This window comes from Miniopterus natalensis, chromosome 10 (assembly GCF_054644295.1).
Source record: "Miniopterus natalensis isolate mMinNat1 chromosome 10, mMinNat1.hap1, whole genome shotgun sequence".
Lineage (NCBI taxonomy): Eukaryota > Metazoa > Chordata > Mammalia > Chiroptera > Miniopteridae > Miniopterus > Miniopterus natalensis.
In genome coordinates, this window is record NC_142090.1 from 20128455 (window position 1) to 20150668 (window position 22214).

The 22214-nt window shown below is 37.6% G+C and overlaps 1 protein-coding gene across 4 annotated transcripts in view; it reads left to right on the forward strand.

The window, feature by feature from the left end:
* POT1 (protection of telomeres 1) overlaps positions 1–22214 on the forward strand; it is an 84618-nt gene that overhangs the window by 40653 nt on the left and 21751 nt on the right. For all 4 annotated transcript variants that reach the window (XM_016213351.2, XM_016213352.2, XM_016213353.2 and 1 more), the window contains 4 exons: positions 4406–4575; positions 5658–5740; positions 17361–17417; positions 19973–20129. In XM_016213351.2, coding sequence (XP_016068837.2) covers positions 4406–4575; positions 5658–5740; positions 17361–17417; positions 19973–20129 — 467 coding nt within the window. The remainder of the gene's footprint in view (positions 1–4405; positions 4576–5657; positions 5741–17360; positions 17418–19972; positions 20130–22214) is intronic.

Below are 22214 nucleotides of genomic sequence, written 5' to 3' on the forward strand. Positions count from 1 at the left end.
TTTTTTAAATTTATCTTTGTTGTTGAAAGTATTACAAATATCCCCCCTTTTCCCCCCCATTGATCCCGTCCACCCCCCCTTCACCAAATTATTGTCTGTGTCTATGGGTTATGCATATACGTTCTTTGATTAACCCCTCCCTACCCATTCCCACATCCCATCTTCCCACTGAAATTCATCAGTCTGTTCCATGCTTATATGTCTCTGGATCTATTTTGTTCCTCAGTCTATTTTCACCTTAAGGTTATTATCTATTGCCATTTTAATTCTTTATGCCTGTTTCTCTTTCTATTTCTTCTTATTATTACAGCAGTCCCTTTAACATTTATTGTAATGCTTCTATTTTTACTTCTAATTACAGCAGTCCCTCTAACATTTCCTCCAGTGCTGGTTTGGTGGTGATAAACTCCTTTAGCCTTTTTTTGTCTGGGAAGCTCTTTATTTCACCATCTATTTTGAATGATAGCCTTGCTGGATTGAGTATGCTTGGTTTCAGATCCTTGTTTTGCATTACCTTGAATACTTCATGCCATTCCCTTCTGGCCTGTAGAGTTTCTGATGAGAAGTCAGCTGACAGCCTTATGGGAGCTCCTTTGTAGGTAACAGATTGCTTTTCTCTATCTTCCTTTAAGATTCTCTTTGTCTTGAATTCTTGGCATTTTAATTATGATGTGTCTGGGCTTGGGCCTCTTTGGATTCTTCTTGCCTGGGACTCTCTCTGTCTCCTGAACTTGTGTGAATTTTTCCTTCACTAGGTTAGGGAAGTTTTCTGCCATTATTTCTTCAAGCAGGTTCTCTAATCCTTGCTTACTTTCAAGCTCTTCTGGCACTCCTGTGATGCAAATATTGTTAAGTTTCATGCTGTTCCACAGCTCCCTTAACTTTCCTGTTTTTTTATTGTTTTTCCATTTTGGATCTCTGATTGGGTGTTTTTTTTTTACCCTGTCTTGTAATTCACTGATCCAATCCTCAGCTTCCTCTGTGGTTTATTCCTTCCAATGTATTCTTTCTTTCTTTCTTTTTTTAAATATATCTTTATTGATTTCAGAGAGAGGAAAGGAGAGCGAGAGAGAGAGATAGAAACATCAATGATGAGAGAGTCATTGATCGGCTGCCTCCTGCACGCCCCCGACTGGGGATCGAGCCCGCAACCCGGGCATGTGCCCTGACCGGGAATCGAACCCTGATCTCCTGGATCCTAGGTTGACGCTCAGCCACTGAGCCATGGCCGGCCGGGCTCCAATGTATTCTTTATTTCTGCTATGTCGTTCTTAATGTCCTTGATGGTTTCCATATCTTTTTTCATGCTGTTGAGCATCCTTACAATCAATATTTTGAACTCTATGTCTGACAGATTGCTTATCTCCATTTCATTTAGTTCTTTTTCTGGAGACTTCTCTTGTTCTTTCACTTGGGGCTCGTTTTTTGGTCTCCCCATTTCATTTTGGCTGCTTATTTGGGTTTGTTTCTATGTACTAGGTAGATCTGCAGGTACTCTCAGTCTTTTTGGAGGATCTCTGGTGCAGGCCAGTGTCAGACACAGTTTGTGACTGGCCCCGAGTACCCTTTTTGGAGCTATCAACAACCCCCAGCTTGAGATCTCCTCTGCTGGTGCTGGGTGCATTTGGACAGGACCAAGATGCACACCAAAGTCTGCTTTTCCAAGGCCCAGGTCCCGGAGCAGATCTGGCAAAGACTCGAAGTTCTCTGAGGCCTGCCTCTGCCTGCAGGCTGATTAATCTGATTCTCTTAATAAGCCTCAGGCTGTAGAAACTCCACAGGGTGGGGTGGCTGATTGTTATCAGTCTCTTAAGGAGCCTCAGGCTATAGAAACTCCACTGGGTAAGGTGAGAGGTTTTCTAGCAGGGTGGGGCAACTATCCCGTCCAACCCCCTCCCCCCCTCCACAAAAGCTGCTTGGAAGGTAAATGTCTGCCTGAAAAAGATGTCCTTTGCAGTATGGGGGAATGACTCTGCACAGGGTGCCTTCTGATCTCAATCTCCAGAGCGCACAACTCTAGGTGCTCCTCAGACAGCTCTAGTCCACTCTGCCCTCCCTCTGCTGGAGCCTAAGGTGAATGGCTGCGCAGGAAACTTTGTGTGTTGGCTCTTTAAGAAGGTGCCTGCATTTCCAGCCATTTATCTCTGGTAGACAGAAACCCAGCTGCTTTTCACAGCCAGATGTTATGTGAGCACCTTTCTCAGTTCTGGTGCTCTGGGCTGGGAAGCCCAGCCTGGGGTTTAGGCCCCAGAGTCCTCAGTGGGAACTCCCACAGCTGAGATCTCCGGATCTTCAGCTTCTGCCCGTGGGAGCCCAGCCAGCCCTCTCGTGCCTCTGCACTTCCTGCCAGTCTCTGTGCGGTCTCCGCTTTTCCTCCTTGGTGATGAGGGTGCTCTCCAGCTCGGCTTCAGTTGCAGTTGATTATTCAGGATGGTTTTCTATATATTAGTTGTAATTCTCATTTGATCTTTGGGAGAGTGTAAGTGTAGCTTCCACTCAGTCTGCCCCATCTTTAATCCTCCTGTGTTTTCCCTCTTTGACTACACTGTTCCCCTGCCGTGATGTAGATGTTAGTGGAAGAGGTGAGTGAAGAAATAACTAACTGCCTTACCTACTCCTCACAAAATATATTTTTGGAGGCCAAAAAGATCCATGTGAATGAAGGAGTGGCATCTGGGAGTGCAGATTATTTCCCCTTTTTTCTCCCATTTCTCCCCTCTGTTAAATCCAGAGGGTGGTGAGGAGAAATACAATTAACTGAGACAGCAATAAGCAGAGTTGGAGAGTTGGTTTACTACCTCATCTTTTTAATTGATTGATTAATTTATTTATTATTGGGTTTTTTTATTGATTTTTAGAGAGTGAGGAAGGGGGGAGAGAGAGAGACATTGATCAGTTGCCTCCTGTAGGCATCCCGACCAGAGTTCGAACCTGCACCCTAGGTATGTGCCCTGACTGAGAATTAGACCCACAATCTTCTGGTGTACAGGTTGATGTTCCAACCAACTGAGCTGCCTGGCTCTTTTTTATATTTCCCCTTATATAGCTTTGCTGTTGCATAGCGTTTATCACTGTTATTCAATTCTGCCCTTGAAGGGAAAAAAGAATTGTATTTCAGAGTCATCTGTAGTCAAGAGTACTATCTTCTACAAATAAATTAAATTTCCTGCTTGGTATCTCCTTTTTTCATATCTCTTCATAAAAATAAATGTGATTTAAGTTATATAGCTTCTTCTTTTGAGTAGGTGTCAATTTCTTTGATAAACAATCTCCATCTGCCTCATTTTAAGTCTTGTACATTAAAAGCATGTCAAATACTCTATAATTAAAGGTAATTTTAAGATTAAGTTTAGCAAAATTTAACTACAGAAATTAACTATAGAACATTTAGTTTCAAATTCTAATGGTTTCAATCCTATATTTGAAGTCATGGAATGTTTCACATTATGATGTATGGACACAAACTTTTTTTTTTTTTTAAATATATCTTTATTGATTTCAGAGAGAGGAAAGGAGAAGAGGGAGAGAGAGAGACAGAAACATCAATGATGAGAGAGTCATTGATCGAGCCCACAACCCGGGCATGTGCCCTGACCGGGAATCGAACCCCGATCGCCTGGATCCTAGGTTGATGCTCAACTGCTGAGTCATGCCCGACTGGGCTGGACACAAACTGTTTATTACAAAAATTTTCATAGAACTTGTGGAATAGGGGGTTTATTGTTTTGATATAGTAGCAGATTTATTTTTTTAATGCGTCTTTATTGATTTCAGAGAGAGGAAGGGAGAAAGAGAGAGAAAAACATCAGTCATGAGAGACTTATTGATTGGCTGCCCCCTGCTTGCCCCCTACTGGGGATTGAGCCTGAAATCCAGGCATGTGCCCTGACTGGGAATCGAACCTGGATCTCCTAGATCATAGGTCAGTGCTCAAGTGCTGAGCCACACTAGCTAGGTGATATAGTAGCAGATTTTAAATTATTTTCTAATATTCTAACAATGAGAGTGTTTTAGTGATCATATTTAATTAAATCTTGCATTAAAGTAGTTAAGACAAGTTATTTTCAGAAATCTTAATCAAATAGGTTTATTAATCAAATAGGGGACTTGGACTTGATTTAGGTCATGGGTTTCTTAACTACTATAATTTATCAGTGCTAAGACTCAGTCTTATTTCATACTTTAATATCTCTGAAATGGAAATATGACTTACTTTTTAATATGTGTATACACACACATTTTGGTTTTAATATCCTTGGGGCTGATATTCAGGACACCACCAATCTTTTCTGACTGGTCATTGCCCCTGGTTGTTGGTCTGTGCACCATATGATTGTTAAATATTTTGAATACTAGAAATTGTTTGATTTTTCTCCATTTACTAAAAAAAATAATCTCTTTTTAGGTTGGAAGCTTTCTTAGAATTTATAGCCTCCATACCAAACTTCAGTCAGTGAATTCGGAGAACCAAGCAGCATTATTAGCTCTAGAGTTTCATCTCCATGGAGGTACCAGTTATGGTCGGGGAATCAGAGTCTTACCAGAAAGCAATTCTGATGTGGATCAACTGAAAAAGTAAGCTTATTAAATATCTACTTAAAAATTGTAAATAAGATATTAATTAAGGTGATTTTCAAGATAATTTTGTTCTGGAATGGTAAGGGGGGGATCTAATAGGTTCCTTGTAGTTGATCCTCATAGCTTTCTGTGGCATTATCCATTTTTTTAGTGAGATGAACCAAATCAAGTGATTGTAGTTTTAAATAGCTAAATAGTAGCAGAGCTAGGGTATAGTCTAATGTTTCCACTTCATGTGCTTCTGTTCTTGTACATAGTTCTTCTATCATTTGCCACATTTTCCAAGGACAGCAACAGAGAGTGGAAACTGGAACTTAGCTAAAGTTTGGAAAAATTTGTACTTATCTAGCATTCCAAATATACTTGATCCTACCATGAAAAAAAAGAAATTGGCCTTTCTAAAGTGCCTGTTGCTGATAAAATAGGTAACAGAAGTATTTTAGAGTATCATATTTTTAAAACTTTTAGATGTTTTCAGAAAGCAAGTAGTACCTTAAATCCTGCTAGATACATGCAGTTCTTTTTCCCTGATGTATTTCTAGTAGTCTCTGTGTACAGAAAGTTTTTGACAAGTATTCTAGAGAAATAAAAATCATCTGCATATCTTTAGCGATATAGAAAATCCCATTCAGTATATTGTAATGATGTGTAGATATTGTCTAAATTTTAATATATTGAAACCAATGACTTTAAAATCAATTAAATTCACTATTTTAATAATCTTATATGAGTTTCACTATGTTCTCATATTGTAATAAATATAGCAGCATAATATTTTACTTCTTGAACCTAGAGTGAGATTGTTCTGACTGATAATGTTATCCATTAAATTGCCAACTTATTTTAGTTCACAGTGTTTCATCATCCCACTGTTGCACTTATATCTTTCTAGACTCAGGTTTTTTTTTAAATTTGGCGTCCCTTGGAACCCGATATATAGACCTTTTACCGAGGAATGCATACACACATGCAGAATTTCTTATACAATTTTCGTGAGTTCTTGGTTTCTATGGGTAGAGCTAAACTGACCATATTAACTTTATTTTATGCAATTTCAATTTATATTCTTCCAATTATAGGGTTTTAGAAAGTGCAAGTTTGACAGCCAATCAACATTCAGATGGTATATGTCAATCAGAGTGTGAGGACAGCTTTCCAACAAGTAAGGACAATTTTTAACATTGACAGTTTAATTTTTGCCAAGTAAAATGGTTTTATAAACATTAACCCTCTATTTTAATATCTTCCTATCTCTGTCTCTTGTTTTTCATTAAATCCATATTCATTGTAAAGAAACACACTAAATCTTTGTGTCCTATGCAAAAAAGGTATCCTTAATCGTATAATTGCATTTTCCAATAAGGGGTTACTTGATTTGTGATACATGTAGTATATTTGCATATGTGTTCATGTATATGTATGTATATTTGTTTATTCATTAATTTAAAACCTGTATTAACTTCTTAGGCAAGTATTTTTCATGTTAGTATCTAAAAAGAACAAAGGTGGTTTTGCTGCTTTATTTGAAACTGCCTAAGTATTTTTTGATGGTACATACCTTAGATGTATACACGATTGCCAGACTTTATTGAGTTAATCAAATACCTAATTATATTATATATTTATATTATTGTCTACCTCAATAGATGACTGTTCAAATTTCTAAATTTTAAAACTCTCAATTTGTAAAATTTTTTTCTCTTACCATTTTGTCTTAATAACTCCTTGTACATTCTGGGGTCTAGAATCTGTCATGTTTCTATCCTATATATTTTTTTTATAATCTAACTCCTCTGCTCTGATCCAAAGAATCATTTGGATATTTATTTATTCTCTTTCTATACCAGTAATGATAAGCATTAAAATGAGCACGTATGGCTTGGTAGGCACCTAGAAAGTGCCTACATGCATTATCATTTAATCCTAACAGCAGTCCTATGAGGCTGATATTATTTTCTCCTTTTTACAGACAGGAAACAGGCTTTGAGTGATGGGGGTCATATAGTTTGCCCAGGGTTACTTAACTTTTAACTGATGGCAAAGCTAGTCAGATTCCAGTGCAGAATATTTGATTTTTTGGTACATGTTTTAAATTTATGTCTTCGTTCTCTCTCCCTTAAAGCTCTCCACATTTCCTAGCACCTTGGTGATGGCATGTTAGCCTGAACTATGATTACTGCAACCATTAGGGTACCAATTTAGTTCAATTGACAGTCATTTGGAGACAGTATAATTTGTAATTATACTTTTTGAAATCTCTTTTTTTAAAATGATTTTAAAATTAATTGTAAATTACAAAAGTAATACAAGTCATAATATCAAGTTGCATAGGTTTCCTGTGCCTTTAAGCCCACTTCTTGGGGTAATGCTAATAGTTTAGTGTGATTCCTTCAGCACCTTCATGTTTATACAAATATATATACCAGTGCATAAATAGATACGACTTTCTTCTCTGTGTAAAATGTTTATAAAAATGGGACTGTATTATACAAGTTGCTTTATCATAGACCTCTTTCTGGGATAATTCACATAGCTCAAACTCATTCTTTTAATAGTTGCATTATATATTATAATATGAATTTAACATCATTAATTCAACCATTTCCACCTGATAGACATTTAGGTTATTTCCAGTGTTTTTCTCCTACAAATAATGCTTTGATAAACATCCTTGAACAGTAGTACTTTTATGCTTTTATTTCTCTAAGACAAACTCCTTAAAGTGGGGTTGATGGATAAAAGGGTAAGCACATTTTTATTTTCATAAATTATGTGAGATTATATGCCAAAATGTCATAGGATTTATATGCAAATAGCAGTGTAGGAGAATGTCCTTTCCTGACGCTCTCAGCACAGTGGAAGTTAACAATATGTATAATTTTTAACAATTTGGCAAGTATAAAGTGATGTCTTTTTTAACTTACCTGAGAACTTGGAAACTTAAATTTTTTTAAAATTATATTTTAATTATTGACATTATTACGGATGCCCCCCATTTTCCTCCCTTTTGTCTCCCTCTACCCAGACCCAACCCTCCCCTCCCTCTGGCCGTCACCACATTGCTTTCTGGGTCCATGGGCTATGCACATATGTTCTTTGACTATTCACTTCACCTTCTTTCATCCCGTCTGCCTTACCCACCTCCCATCTGACCTCTGTCACTCTGTTCCATGTATTCATTTCTCTGGTTCTGTTTTGTTCATCAGCTTATTTTGTTCATTAGATTCCACATATAAGTGAAACATATGGTATTTGTCTTTCTCTGATTGGCTTATTTCGCTTAGCATTGTAATCTCCAGGTCCATCCATGCTGTCACAAAAGGGAAGCGTTCTTCCTTTTTATAGCTGCATAGCATTCCATTCTGTAAATGTAACACAGCTTTTTAATCCACTCCTTGACTGACGGGAACTTGGGCTGTTTCCAGATCTCAGCTATTGTAAATAGCACTGCTATGAACATAGTGTGCATATATTCTTTTTGATTAGTGTTTTGGGATTCTTAGAATATATTCCCAGAAGTGGAATTACTGGGTCAGAAGGCAGTTCCATTTTGAATTTTTTGAGGAAATTCCAAACTGTTTTCCACAGTGGCTGCACCAGTCTGCATTCCCACTAACAGTGCACCAAGGTTCCCTTTTCTCCACATTCTCTCCAGCACTTGTTGATTTATTGATGGTAGCCATTCTAGCAGGTGTGAAGTAATATTTCATTGTGGTTTTAATTTGCTTCCCTCTGGTGATTAGTGACGTTGAGCATTTTTTTATATGTCTATTGGGCATCTGTATGTACTCTTTGGAGAAGTGTCTATTCAGGTCCTTGTCCATTTTGTAGTTGGATTGTCTTCCTGGTGTTGAGTTGTATGAGTTCCTTAGGTATTTTGGAAATTAACCCCTTATCAGATATGTCATTGGCGAATACGTTTTCTCATGTAGTGGGTTCCCTTTTCATTTTGTGGATGGTTTCTTTTGTTGTGCAGAAGCTTTTTAGTTTGATTTAGTCCCATTTGTGTTTCCCTTCCCCTAGGAGATATATTGGCAAAAGTATTGCTACAAGAGATGTCTGAGATTTTACTGCCTATGCCTTCTTCTAGGGTTTTTATGGTTTCATGACTTACATTTAAGTATTTTATCCAGTTTGAGTTTATTTTTGTGTATGGTGTAAGTTGGTGGTCTAGTTCATTTTTTTGCAGGTACCCGTTCAATTTTCCCAACCATTTAATGAAGAGACTGTCTTTACTCGACTGTATGCTCTTGCCTCCTTTGTCAAATATTAATCGGCCATATTGGTGTAGGTTGATTTCTGGCCTCTCTGTTCTGTTCTATTACTCTATATGCCTGTTGTTATGCCAGTACCATGCTATTTTGATTACTATGGCTTTGTATAGTTTGATATATGGTATGGTGATCCCTCTGACTTTGTTCTTCTTTTTCAAGATTACTGAGGCTATTCGGGGGTTTTTTTGGTTCCATATAAATTTTGGAATATTTGTTCTAGTTCTTTGAAATAGGCCATTGGTATTTTAATAGGGATTACATTGATTTTGTAGGTTGCATTGGGTATTGTGGACATTTTAATGGTGTAAATTTTTCCAATCCATGGATACAATATATGTCTCTACTCATTTATATCTTCCTCAGTTTCCTTCTTCACTGTCCTATAGTTTTCTGAATACAGGTCTTTTAATTCTTTGGTTAAGTTTATTCCTAGATATGTTATTTTTTTGTTGTTGCAATAGTAAATGGAATTGTTTCCTTAGTTTCTCTTTCTGATAGTTCATTATTGGTGTGTGGACATGCCATCAATTTGTGGATATGGATTTTGTATCCTGCTACTTTGCCAAATTCATTTATTATATCTAGTAGTTTTTTGATGGAGTCTTTAGGGTTTTCTATATACAATATTATGTTATCTGCAAATAATGACAGTTTTACTTCCCTCTATTCCATTTGGGTGCCTTTTATTTCTTCTTGTCTGATTGCATGGCAAGAACTTCCAGTACTATGTTGAATAATAGTGGTGAAAGCACACATCTTTCTTGTTCCTGATCTTAAAGGAAACACTTTTAGTTTTTGCCCATTGAGTATGATGTTGGCTGTAAGTTTTTCATATATGGCGTTTATTGAGGTATGGTCCCTTTATTCCCACTTTGCTGAAAGTTTTTTTCATTAATGGGTGCCAGATTTTATCAAATGCTTTTTCTGCGTCTATTGATACGATCATGTGATTTTTGTCCTTCAATTTGTTTATGTGATGTATCACATTTATTGATTTGAGAATATTGTACCAGCCTTGCATCCGCAGAATAAATCCCACTTTGTCTTGGTGTATGATCTTTTTAATGTATTGCTGGGTCTGATTTGCTAATATTTTGTTGAGGATTTTAGCATCTTTGTTCATCGGGGATATTGGCCTGTAATTTCCTTTCTTTGTAGTGTCTTTATCTGGTTTAGGAATTAGGACTATGTTGATCTCGTAAGAAGAGCTTGGAAGTCTTTCCTCCTCTTGAATTTTTTGGAAGAGTTTGAGAAGAATAGGTGTTAGTTCTTCTTTGACTGTTTGGTAAAATTTGCCTTTGAATCCATCCAAACCAGGACCTTTGTTTGCTGGGAGTGTTTTTGATTACAGCTTGAATTTCATTACTTGTTACTGGTCTGTTCAGGTTTTCTGATTCCTCCTGATTCAGTTTTGGGAGATTGTATGTTTCTAGGAATTTATCTATTTCACCCAGGTTGTCCAATTTTTTTGGCATATAGTTCATAATATTTTCTTACAGTCCTTTTTATTTCTGTGATGTCAGTTTTTACATCTCCTCTTTCATTTCTGATTTTATTTGGTCCTCTGTTTTTGTTTCTTCATGAGTCTGATTAAAGGTTCATCAATCTTGTTTATCTTTCAAAGAAGCAGCTGTTAGTTTCATTGATTTTTTTTGTGTTTTTTGTGGGAGTTTTTTTTAGTTTCTGTGTTATTTATTTCTCCTCTGATCTTTATTATTTCCTTCCTTCTACTTACTCTGGACTTTTCCTGTTTTTGTTTTTCTAATTTTTTTAATCACTCAAGGACATGTTTCGGGGGGGGGCAGTGGAGAGAAACATCCATGTGAGGGAGAAATATTGATTGGTTGCCTCCCATATGTGTCCCAACTGGCTGGGGATTGAACCTGAACCCTAGGTATGTGCCCTGACCAAGTATCAAACCCTCGACTTTTCGGTGTCTGGGATCATGCGCCAACCAACTGATCCATACCAGCCAGGGCTCTTTTTCTAATTCTTTTAGGTGTAGGGTTAGATTATTTACTTGAGATTTTTATTTCTTCTTCAGGAAGGCCTGTAATTCTTTGTACTTTCCTCTTAGGACTTCTTTTGCTGTGTTCCGTAGATTTTGTATTATTGTGTGTTCATTTTCATTGTTTCCAGGTAATTTTTTATTCCTTGATCTCATCGGTAGCCCTTTCATTGTTTGATAACATGTTATTTAGCCTCCATGTGTTTGAATATTTTGAGTTTTTCCCTTTTGGTTGATTTCTAGTTTCATGCCATTGTGATCTGAGAAGATGCTTGATATGATTTCAGTCTGTGTGTGAACTTGTAAAAACTTTTTATATCCTAACGTGTGGTCTGTCTTTGAGATTGTTCCGTGTGCATTTGAGAAGAATGCATATTCTGCTGCATTGGGATGAAATGTCCTGTAAATATCAATTAAATCTATCTGATACAGTATGTCATTTAAGGTCGCTGTTTCCTTATTGATTTTTTGTCTGGGAGATCTACCCATTGATGACAGTGGGATATTAAAGGCCCCCTACTATGACTGTATTGTTGTCAATCTCTCCCTTAAAGTCTGCCATGAGTTTCTTTTTAATATATTTAGGTGCTTCTATATTGGATACATATGTGATTATAAGGGTTATATCCTCTTGTTGGGTTGATCCCTTTCGTATTATGTAGTAAACTTCTTTGTGTCTTGTTATGGCCTTTGTTTTGAAGTCTATTTTGTCAAAAACAAGTGTTGCTGCCACAGCTTTTTTTTTTGTTTTTATTTGCATGGAATATTTTTTCCGTACCTTCACAATCAGCCTGTGTTCATCTTTTGTTCTGAGGTGGGTCTCTTGTAGACAGCATATATATGGGTCATGTTTTCTTATCCATTCAACTACTCTATCTTTTAATTGGAGCATTTAATCCATTCACATTTAAGGTTATTATTGACAGGTACTTATTGTCATTATTTTTATGTCTACTATGTTCCTCTGTCTCTCTATTTCTTCTTCTTAAAGCAGTTCCTTTAGCATTTCTTGCAATGCTGGGTTATTGGTACTGAACTCCCTTAGCCTTCTTTTGTCTGGGAAGCTCTTTGTTTCACCTTTTGATTTTAAGTGATAGCCATGCTGGATAGAGCAGTCTTGGTTTCAGGTCCTTGCTTTTCATTACTTTGAATACTTCATGCCAACTTCTCTGGCCTGAAGTATTTCTGTTGAGAAATCCACTGACAGCCTTATGGGAACTTGCTTGTAGGTAACTAACTGTCTTCTCTTACTGCCTTTAAGATTCTCTCTTTGGCCTGGCCGGGAGTGGCTCAGCGGTTGAGCATCGACCTAGGATCCAGGCGATCGGGGTTCGATTCCCGGTCAGGGCACATGCCCGGGTTGCGGGCTCGATCAATGACTCTCTCTCATCATTGATGTTTCTATCTCTCTCTCTCCCTCTCCTTTCCTCTCTCTGAAATCAATAAAGATATATTTTAAAAAAAAAAAAAGGTTCTCTCTTTGTCTTTAACCTTGGCCATTTTAATTATGATGTGTGTATCTTTGGGTTCATCTTGATTGAGACTCTGCTTCTTGAACTTGCATGACTTTCCTTCAGGTTAGGAAAGTTTTTAGTCATTATTTTTTCAAGCAGGCTCTCTATCCCTTGCTCATTTTCTTCTTCTGCTGTTTCCCCTGTGATGTGCATTTTGTTACATTTCATGTTTTCCCAAAGTTCCCTTAAAGTGTCCTTTTTCTTTAATTCTCTTTTCTTTTTGCTGCTCTGATTGGGTGGTTTTTTTCTACCTTGTCTTCTGAATCACTGATTTGATCCCGTGCTTCATCAAACCTACTGTTTATTCCTTTCAGTGTATTCTTTATGTCAGCTATGGTATTCTTCATTTCTTCCTGATTATTTTTCATAGTTTCTATGTCTTTTTTCATGCTGTTGAGCATCCTTATAACCATTACTTTGAGTTCTGTTTCTAATAAATTGCTTGCCTCCATTTCATTTAGCTCTTTTCCTGGAGATTCTCCTTTTCTTTCTTTTGGGGTTGTTTCTTTTTCTCCCCATTTTGGCTATCTTTTGGTGTTTGTTTCTGTGTATTAGATAGAACTGCTATGATTTCCAGTCTTGGTGGGGTGGCCTTCTGTAGTAGGTGTCCTGTGGGACCCAGCGGTGCGGTCTACTTGATCTCCTGAGCTGGGTGCTCTAGTAATGTCTCTTGTGTGGGTTTTTTGGGTCCTCTTGTTGTAATTGGGTCTTGTTTGCTATTGGCTTGTTCATGTCTGGCTCACTGAGGCTCAGTCCTGGGCACAGCATGCTGTGCAGGTGCAGTCTTAAGGTGTGTTATTGGGCTCAGTGGCACAATATTCCAGATCGCCTGTGCTCAGTGCTCCAGGAATATCCCTTGTGGGTTATGTGCACCCCCTGTTTTGATTATGTCTTGGTGAATGCTGCTGCCCCTTTCATGGGTGGAATTAACTCTTCAGGCTGGGTGGCTATCAGGGTGAACCTCAATTACTGTGTGTATGACACTCTGTAGGGTCTGCCCTCCAAGGTGGAGTTGTTCCCAGCAGGGTCTGGTGCCTGCTAGAATCTTCCTTTGGATTGTTGCTTGTTGGCCTGGATGGGTCAAGTTCTGGTGTGATCTGAAGCCCATCACTGGTTGTGTTGGTTCTAGGTCCACTTGGGTGGTGTTCAGGTACAGGTCTCTGTCAGATGTTTTGTGTAACCGGTTTTGGCCTGCCTTTCTGGAGCTACCATGCTGTTTACTGTTTGCGTATGCATCTACTGGACCTGGGTGTGCCAGGGAGGGCCAATCTGTGTAGACGGTTCAGCTTCCTGGAGTTTTGAGCTGGGGTCAGATCAATAAAAGGCCAAGTCTCCCTGAGGTCTGCATCCACCTGTTGTTACTCTGCTTCCCCTTGAGGTTGCCTAGTCTTCCTCCAAAATCTTACGCAGAAAGGCTGTAGAGAGAGCCCAAGCTGACCACACCCTACTGATCCCTTACAATGCTCAACCTGGGTAGGTTGGGGTGGCTAGGTCACAGGGCTAACGGTTCCCCTAGTTTGGGGCAGTGTGTTCTGGCACTCAATGGGGAGAATGTGGTCCTACTCCAGAGCCACACCGTTCAGTCTCTGCCAGAGTCTCCAACTTTAGCTTTCCCATTGCAGGTTCAGGTTGGGTGTAGCCATCCTCACTGCTGGAACAAGCTCAGCAGGACAGGATGGGGTCACTGGGACTTGGACATACAGATCGAAAAAGGCTTCTTTTTTGTGGGTGGTACCAACTGTGCTGTGTGAGGTAAGCAACCTGCTTGCCTTCTCCTAGCTTAGCAACACGCTGCGGAGACCCCAACTGGAGGCTCTGAAGGGGTCGAGCCAGATCAGTTCTGAATTGTGCTTCCTTCCCTGGCAAAACTGTGCTTGGCAAACTAGTGTCAGTAGAAGTTGGGAATGCAAATCAAGGCATCACTCTTTTGGGAGTGGCACAGGGCCCTAGGAGGGGTGTTAATGCCCAGCTCCACAGCTGTCCACTGCCTGAGACCCTGACCAGAGAGCCTTCTCTTGGGGGCGGCACCTGCCTAACTCATGGGAGGGAGAAAGATTGGCCCTTGTTCCAGAGCCACTCAGTTCGGTAATGGTCTGAGAGTCTGTCTATAGTTTCTCCAGAAGAAGAGCGTAACTCAGGTCCCTATTGGGTGCAGCCAACAGTTCTTTCTGCTTGAGTGAAGCATGGCAGGGTGGTATCACCAGTATTTGGAGGACAAGGTTAGTGCACTTTCTCCAGCTGGTGCTGTAAGAATAGAAATGCTGGACTCTGGAAGATGGTGCCTGAGGGTGGTGTGGGATGTTGATTCAAGATCAGGACCTCAGTAGCCAGCCTTCCAGATCTCTGGAGCTATGCCACCCAGACTTCTCTTTATGACTTCCATATGCCCTGAGTCTCCTCTCCTTTTCCAGAGCCCTGGGTGAATGCCCAAGGTGGAGCCCCTGTGTGTTGGCCCTTAAGGAGAGTTCCTGGGATTCTAGCAGGCTCACTCCTCTTTCCAGTGGACGAAGTCCCCACGTATTTTTGCTGCCAAATGCTATGTATTTGGTGTTCTGGTTTGGGGGTTCCAGTATAGTATTGAGACCCCACTTTCCTCAGGGGGAACTTTGGCAGCCACAATTTTCTTCCAGCTTCTCAGTCGCTGCACCTGTGTGCAGAGACCAACCGTCTCCGAGTCTACCCTTCTTACCAGTCTCTGTAGCTTATTTCCTCAGTCCTTGGATATAATACGCCTGTTCAGGTGTCCTTCAGTTGTTTATTTAGGCTTATTGCTCAAAATTTTAGCTGTAAACCTGGTTTGGCATCAGGAGGAGGTATGTGTTGCTTTCACATACTCCACAGCCATCTTGGATCCAGAAACTTAAAAATTTTATCATATATTTATTGGCCCATTTTACTCCCTCTTTGAATTGTCATCTCTTACCCATTATCTGATTTCCTGTTGGATTCTTTATCATTTTTGTTTATCAGTTTATGGGAGACCATGTATATATTTTACACATATTTTCTCAGTATTTGACTACTTTTAAGGTTTTTGTCATTGTTTTTACTTCATGCAGAATGACAGATATTAAGTAATCACATTCATTGAAATTATACTTTGCCAGCTTCACACGTCCATTCAAGTTCTCTTGCCATGGACTCTCCTGCAATTATTAGTTATGGTGAGGAAGAGGGACAAATAATGCGTGTTTGTATATGATGACCCATAAATTGTAAAAACTGAATATGCTGTTTTATATAATAGAATATAAGATACAAAATATAGGTACCTTTTAAAGTCTTAAGTTCTTCATTTTAGAAAGCATTATTAAAATTAAAACTTATTGCCCTGGCCAGTGTGGGTCAGTGGTTAGAGCATCGGCCTGTGCACAAGGGTTACAGGTTTGCTTCCCAATCAAGGGCACGTACCCGGGCCACAGGTTTGATCCCTGCCCCAGTCCGGGCACGTGCAGGAGGCAGCCAATCAGTGTGCATCTCTCACATGGGTGTTTCTCTCTCTCTCCTCCCCACTCCCTTCCACTTTCCCTAAAAATCAATGGGAAAAATATCCTCCGGTGAGATTAACAACAACAACAACATTAAAACTTCAAAAAAATTAAAACATATTGCTCTGTTTACTGCTTTTGCTTTCTTGTTAAAGTAAAGCTCTATGTTATGGTGTTCATCAAACCATCCTATTAAATTTAGAAAGTTTATTACTTTATCTACCTCTCCTTTTATTTCCTTCACATTGTATTTTTCCAAAATAATAAAAATTTTCAAGCATACAGAAAAGTTGAAACAATTGTACAGTGAATACTCATATACGCATCAGCTATTGTTCTGTAATTTATCTCTTAGTCTATCAATCCATGTTATTTTTTGATTCAAGTGAGTTGCAGACATAAGTATACCTCCTAAACATTTCAGAATAAACATCATTAACTAGAGTTCAGTATTTGTTTAGGAATTTTTTTTTTTTGAGGTAAAATTATATGCAATGAAATGGACAACTTAAGTGTACCATTTTATGAGTTTTGACTAATACACAAATCTGTGTAACCTAAGTCTCTTAAAATCTAGTACATTGCCCTTGTCACAGAAAGCTCCCCTGGGCTCCTTCTCAGTCAGCCCTCATCACCGTCCCTACCCCAGAAGTTCTGATTGTTTTCCACCATAGATTAACTGCACCTTTTCTAGAACTTCAAATAAATGGATTAATACGTACTCTTGTACATATATATGTTTTTTTATATTCATCCATATTTCACATATATCAATAGGTTATTCCTTTTTGATGCTAGGAGTATTGTATGAGGTAGACATTTTTTTTAAAATATGAATTTACAGTTGTTTTAGCACCTATTTCTTTTCTTTTTCTGTAAGATGGCTTTGGTGTCTTTGTCAAAAATCAAATGGGTGTATATGTAGATTTATTTCTGGGCTTTCTGTTCAGTTCCTACTAATATGATGAAGTAAGCATTTTTTCCCTTCATACTAATTTCCAGTTGTTGAAAAGTTTTGCTTTCTCTTTGGATTGCTTTGCTGCCTTTATCAAAAATAGAATGATCATGTAAATGTGGGTTTATTTCTGGGCTTTCTTTTTAATTTTTTTTTTAATTTGGTCCGTCTTTATGTCAGTACCATATTGTCTTGATTTAGTAAGTCTTTAAGTCATGGAGTATATGTAATTCTTCCAGTTTTGTCCTTTGTCAAGATGTACTCTAGATTCTTGCATTTCCACCTAAGTGATAGAATCTGCTTGTCTCTTTCTATAGTTAACCTTCTGCAATTTTGATTAGGATTGTCTTGAATATACAGATTATTTCAGAGATAATCTATATCTTAACAATATTGAACCTTCCCATCCCTTAACATGGCATATTTTACTATTCGTTCAGATTTTTTTCAGTTCCTCGGCAATGTTTTATATTTTCTAATACCTCATTGAATTTTTAATGGATTTTAAAACTGTGTAATTCCCCTTTCCTTCTCCTTCCATAGGCTCTGGATCAGTATCACTGTATGAGGTAGAAAGATGTCAGCAACTGTCAGCTACAAGTAAGACCATGTTTCATGTTTTAAATATGGGCATAATAGTGAGCATAATGAAGCCTGTCCTGATACATATCAACACATTCATTTCTATCATATATTAAGAGCAGATATCCGTGATGGCAAACATATATCTATATTTATCTTTTATTCCTTTACCTCATCCTAACTAGCATAAAATGGAACCCAGAAAGATACATGTTTTTACATCAAATATGTACTTAAAGTCATGTATCTTTAAGGTTTATAAAACATATACTATTTAACAGTGCAGTTGGGGCTTATTTTTAGTTTGAGAATGTAAAATATCTTAATATGACACTAATTTTAATCAATTCACATTATGCATTTAGCAGTGTTCATGAAACAGCTCCTTACAATATGCCCCCAAACTTTAACTTAATGTTAACAATGATAGTAAATCTATCACATGCCATCCTTCTGTTAATTCAGCTAAGATGAAAGAAATTTGAGGGAAAAAAAATTTTTTAAATATGTTTTTATTGATTTCAGAGAGAGGAATAGAAACATCATTGATAAGAGAGAGTTTTTCAGTCAGCTGCCTCCTGCATGCCCCCTATTGGGGATTGAGCCAGCAGCCTGGGCATGTGCCCTGACCAGGAACTGAACCATGACCTACTGGTTCATGGGTCAGTGCTCAACTGCTGAGCCACACCAGTGGGGCAAGAAAAAAAATTGTAAGCACAAGTCTCTTAATGTTCTATAATATACTATTATAAAATATAAGTCTCTCATTGGAGAAAGGACATATAACTATGAAATGGGGGAAGGCTAGAAGCTTGTGGTATTGTATTAAAATTGGAGGTGTCAGTATGTATTCATGTTTTATAGATGTGTATTTGTATATATGTGTTCACTCACATACATATACAGGCCATGTGTGTAAGTGTAGGTATGAACATGTGTGCATATATGCCCTAGCTCTGGCAACAAAAGGCCATCGGAACAATGGCACCCAGTTGCAGTGAGCATACTTAGTACACAGGTTTTGGTTTATAAATAGTATTCCCCCTTGAAAGGAATTAGGACTCCTTGGAGAAATAGCAGGTTCCAGGATTAGGATAGGAATATTATGAGTCTGGAATGCCTTATGTCAGAGAGAAAAGAAATTCTCAGTTGGTGATGGAATGTGTGAAATCTTGTACAAATTGAGGATCAAAATAAAAAATACTAGTGATGGAATAGAATTTATTGAATAAAGTAGGAATCCACTAGTTCATGTGGATAGTAAATAAAAGAACAAAAACAAATCAGTGAAGTTGAATGGAAAGCTCTTATTAAAAATAGAGTGGTACCCGCCAGCGTGGCTCAGCTGTTGAGCATCAACCTAGGATCCCAGAGATGTTGGTTCAATTCCTGGTCAGTGCACATGCCCGGGTGTGAGCTCCATCCCCAGTGAGAGGTGTGCAGGAGGCAGCCGATCAATGACAGCTCTCTAATCATTGATGTTTCTATCTCTCTCTCTCTCCCTCTTTCTGAAATCAATAAAGACACATTTAAAAAAATAAATAAATTTAAGAAAAATAAAAATAGAATGGCAACTAATAAATGTAAAAGGAATGATAAAGTTAGGGGGAAAAAACATGCCATTTTGCAACCATAATAATAATAATTGATTTAATTGTGAATCACCAATTTTTCCTAAACTAGCTGAATCTTTAATGTTTAATAAGATTGGGATATTTATATCTTCCCAGTTACTTTTTTATCAATTAAAAGGGAAGGAAATAAGTTTATAGTGGAAAAATCTGTTGAGCACCACCTTAGCCAACTAAGCAAAGTTACCATCCCCAGGAATAAAAACATTGATATCATGTGCCTCTTGATGTGATACACTGAGAAGGAAGGCCACAATATAATTTCTATAGTAATATTCCTATCAAAAATGCATAATTTATATCTGATCATGAGAAAAGCCAGGCACACCCAAATGAGCTCTTCTCAAATACACCGATGTCATTAAAGACAGAGAAAGCTGAGGAACCATTCTTCATTAGAGGATTCCAAAGAGACAGGAAAAGTAAATGAAATGCATGGTTCATGATTGGATCCTCAACCCAGAAATAAAGTGCTGAATAAGAGCATTTATGAGAGGACAGTGAGAGAAATTTGAATAAAGTCTGTTGATTCAGTGATAACAGTACACCAATATTAAATGTTCTGATGTTGAAAATTGCACTGTATTATGTCAATGAAGTCTTGTTTTTGTGAAATACACACTGAAATATTTAGGAATAAAGGGGTGTGATGTCTGGAAATTATTCTCTAAGGATTCATATATATATATGAATGAATATATATATATGAAAGAATTAATTATGTAATTCATTCATAAATGAATTATGTATCTGTAAGGTTTATATATGTGTGGAGAAAGACAGATAAATACAGATGAGACGACAGATGTGGCAAAATGTTAACAAGGTTGACAAATAATACAACTTAATTGGATTTTATTATATGTATTTTCAGGGGTATTCATGTCATGAATATACTTATTCTTGTAGATTTTTCTACCTTATTCTAAAAATTCTTTATAGTACTTACAGATCATCAATATTTGGAGAACACCCCACTATGTGCTATTTTGAAACAAAAAGCTCCTCAACGATACCGCATTCGAGCAAAATTGAGGTCTTATAAGCCCAGAAGACTCTTTCAGTCTGTTAAACTTTATTGTCCTAACTGTCATTCAATGTAAGTATTTTCCTTAATAAAACAAGTTTCACTTCATAGTATTTATGTATATATGTTTTCATATACATCAGTTGAAGTCCTGGCAATAAGTAAAATGTGATTTTCTGTATTGTATTTTGATAGAATGCTAATGTTTTTAAGAGAAAATACAAAATTCTTAGTAAATCCTTTTGATATTTCTTAGTAATGAGAAATAAAAGTAGGCGCTATTTTTAGATCTGAAATTCAATTTAGTAACTGACAAATGCAAACAAATAAAAAACTGTGAAAATATTTGGGGAGACACTCATTTGTCACAAAAAGTATTCTTAAAAACAAACCATTAATAACTATAGTTCTTTTTACTTAAATTTATTGGGATAACATTGTTAGTAAAATTATATAGGTTTCATGGTTCTTTATTCAGAAAACCCTAAAGACTCCACCAAAAAACTATTAGAAACAATAAACAAATACAATAAAGTTATAGGATACAAGATCAATGTACAGAAATCCACTGCATTCCTGTACCCTAACAATGAAATTTCAAAAAAATAAATGGAAAAGGCAATTCATTTTGCAATTGCAACAAAAAGAATAAAATACCTAGGACTAAATTTAACAAAGGATGTGAAGGACCTATAACTGAAAGCTACAAAGCATTATTAAAAGAGATTGAAAAAGACACAATGAATCAGAAAGATATTCCATATTCATGGTTTGGAAGAATCAACATAGTTAAAAGGCCCATATTACCCAAAGCAATATACAGATTTAATGTAATCCCCATCAAAATCCCAATGACTTTTTTTTTAATCCTCACCTGAGGATATTTTTTCCATTGATGTTTTAGAGAGAGAGTGGAAGGGAGGGAGGAGGGCAGGAAAGAAGGAGAAACAGTGTGAGAGAGACACATGGATTGGTTCCAAGGCTCCCTGACTGGGGCCCAGGGATTGAACCTGCCCTTGACTGGGAATCGAACCTGTGGGCCACAACCCTTTGGTCTGTGGGCCAACATTCTTCCTACTGAGCTAAACCGGCCAGGACCCCAATGACATTTTTTAAAGAAATAAAACAAAGAATCATCAGATTTGTGTGGAACCACAAAAGACCCCAAATAGCCAAAATAACTTTTTTTTTTAAATCCTCACCCGAGGATATTTTTCCCATTGCTTTTCAGAGAGAATGGAAGGGGGGGAGAGGGAGAGAGAAATAGAGAGAGAGAGAGCGCTCCTGTTTAATCACTACAATATAGTAAATACAACTTAAATTCTTGTTAGGAATTGAGAATTACTTAGTACCTCAAAGCTTTTATTTTAAACATCAATTATTATATAAATATATAAATTATTAAGACATTAGAATGAGTGTATACTTATTAGCTCTCAATCTTGCCTCTAAATATGTAATGTATAAATACTATATATACATCTCCATTATATTTGTGTTTATATATTGTTTGTGTCTATGCTTCTGTGTACACTAATATATGTATATTCCCCTCTAAAATCTAAGTATAATACTCTTTGTGGAGATTTTTGATCATAAAGTCTTCTTACCTGAAAGGGGGGACTTGTCTTCTACCCATTTGAATTTTTTTTTTTTTTTAAATATGTCTTTATTGATCCCAGAGAGAGGAAAAGAAAGGGAGAGAGAGATAGAAGCATCAATGATGAGAGAGTCATTGATCGGCTGCCCCCTGCACACCCCTCACTGGGAATCGAGCTCACATCCAGGGCATGTGCCCTGACCAGGAATCGAACTGGGATCTCCTGGATCCTAGGTTGATGCTCAACCACTGAGCCGTGCCCAGCTGGGCTGCCCATTTGAATCTGAAATGGTAGTTGGAATTAAAATATCAATACAGATTTTAAATAATTCTTGAAATATTATCAAATTATAGTTTGCCAAATTCAGTAAAATCACATAACTCAACCACCCTCTATGATCATTTTTTTTAAAAAATATATCTTTATTGATTTCAGAGAGAGGGAGGGAGAGAGACAGAAACATCAATAATGAGAGTGTCACTGATCAGCTGCCTCCTGCACACCCCCGACTGGGGATCGAGCCCACAACCCGGGCATGTGCCCTAACCGGGAATCG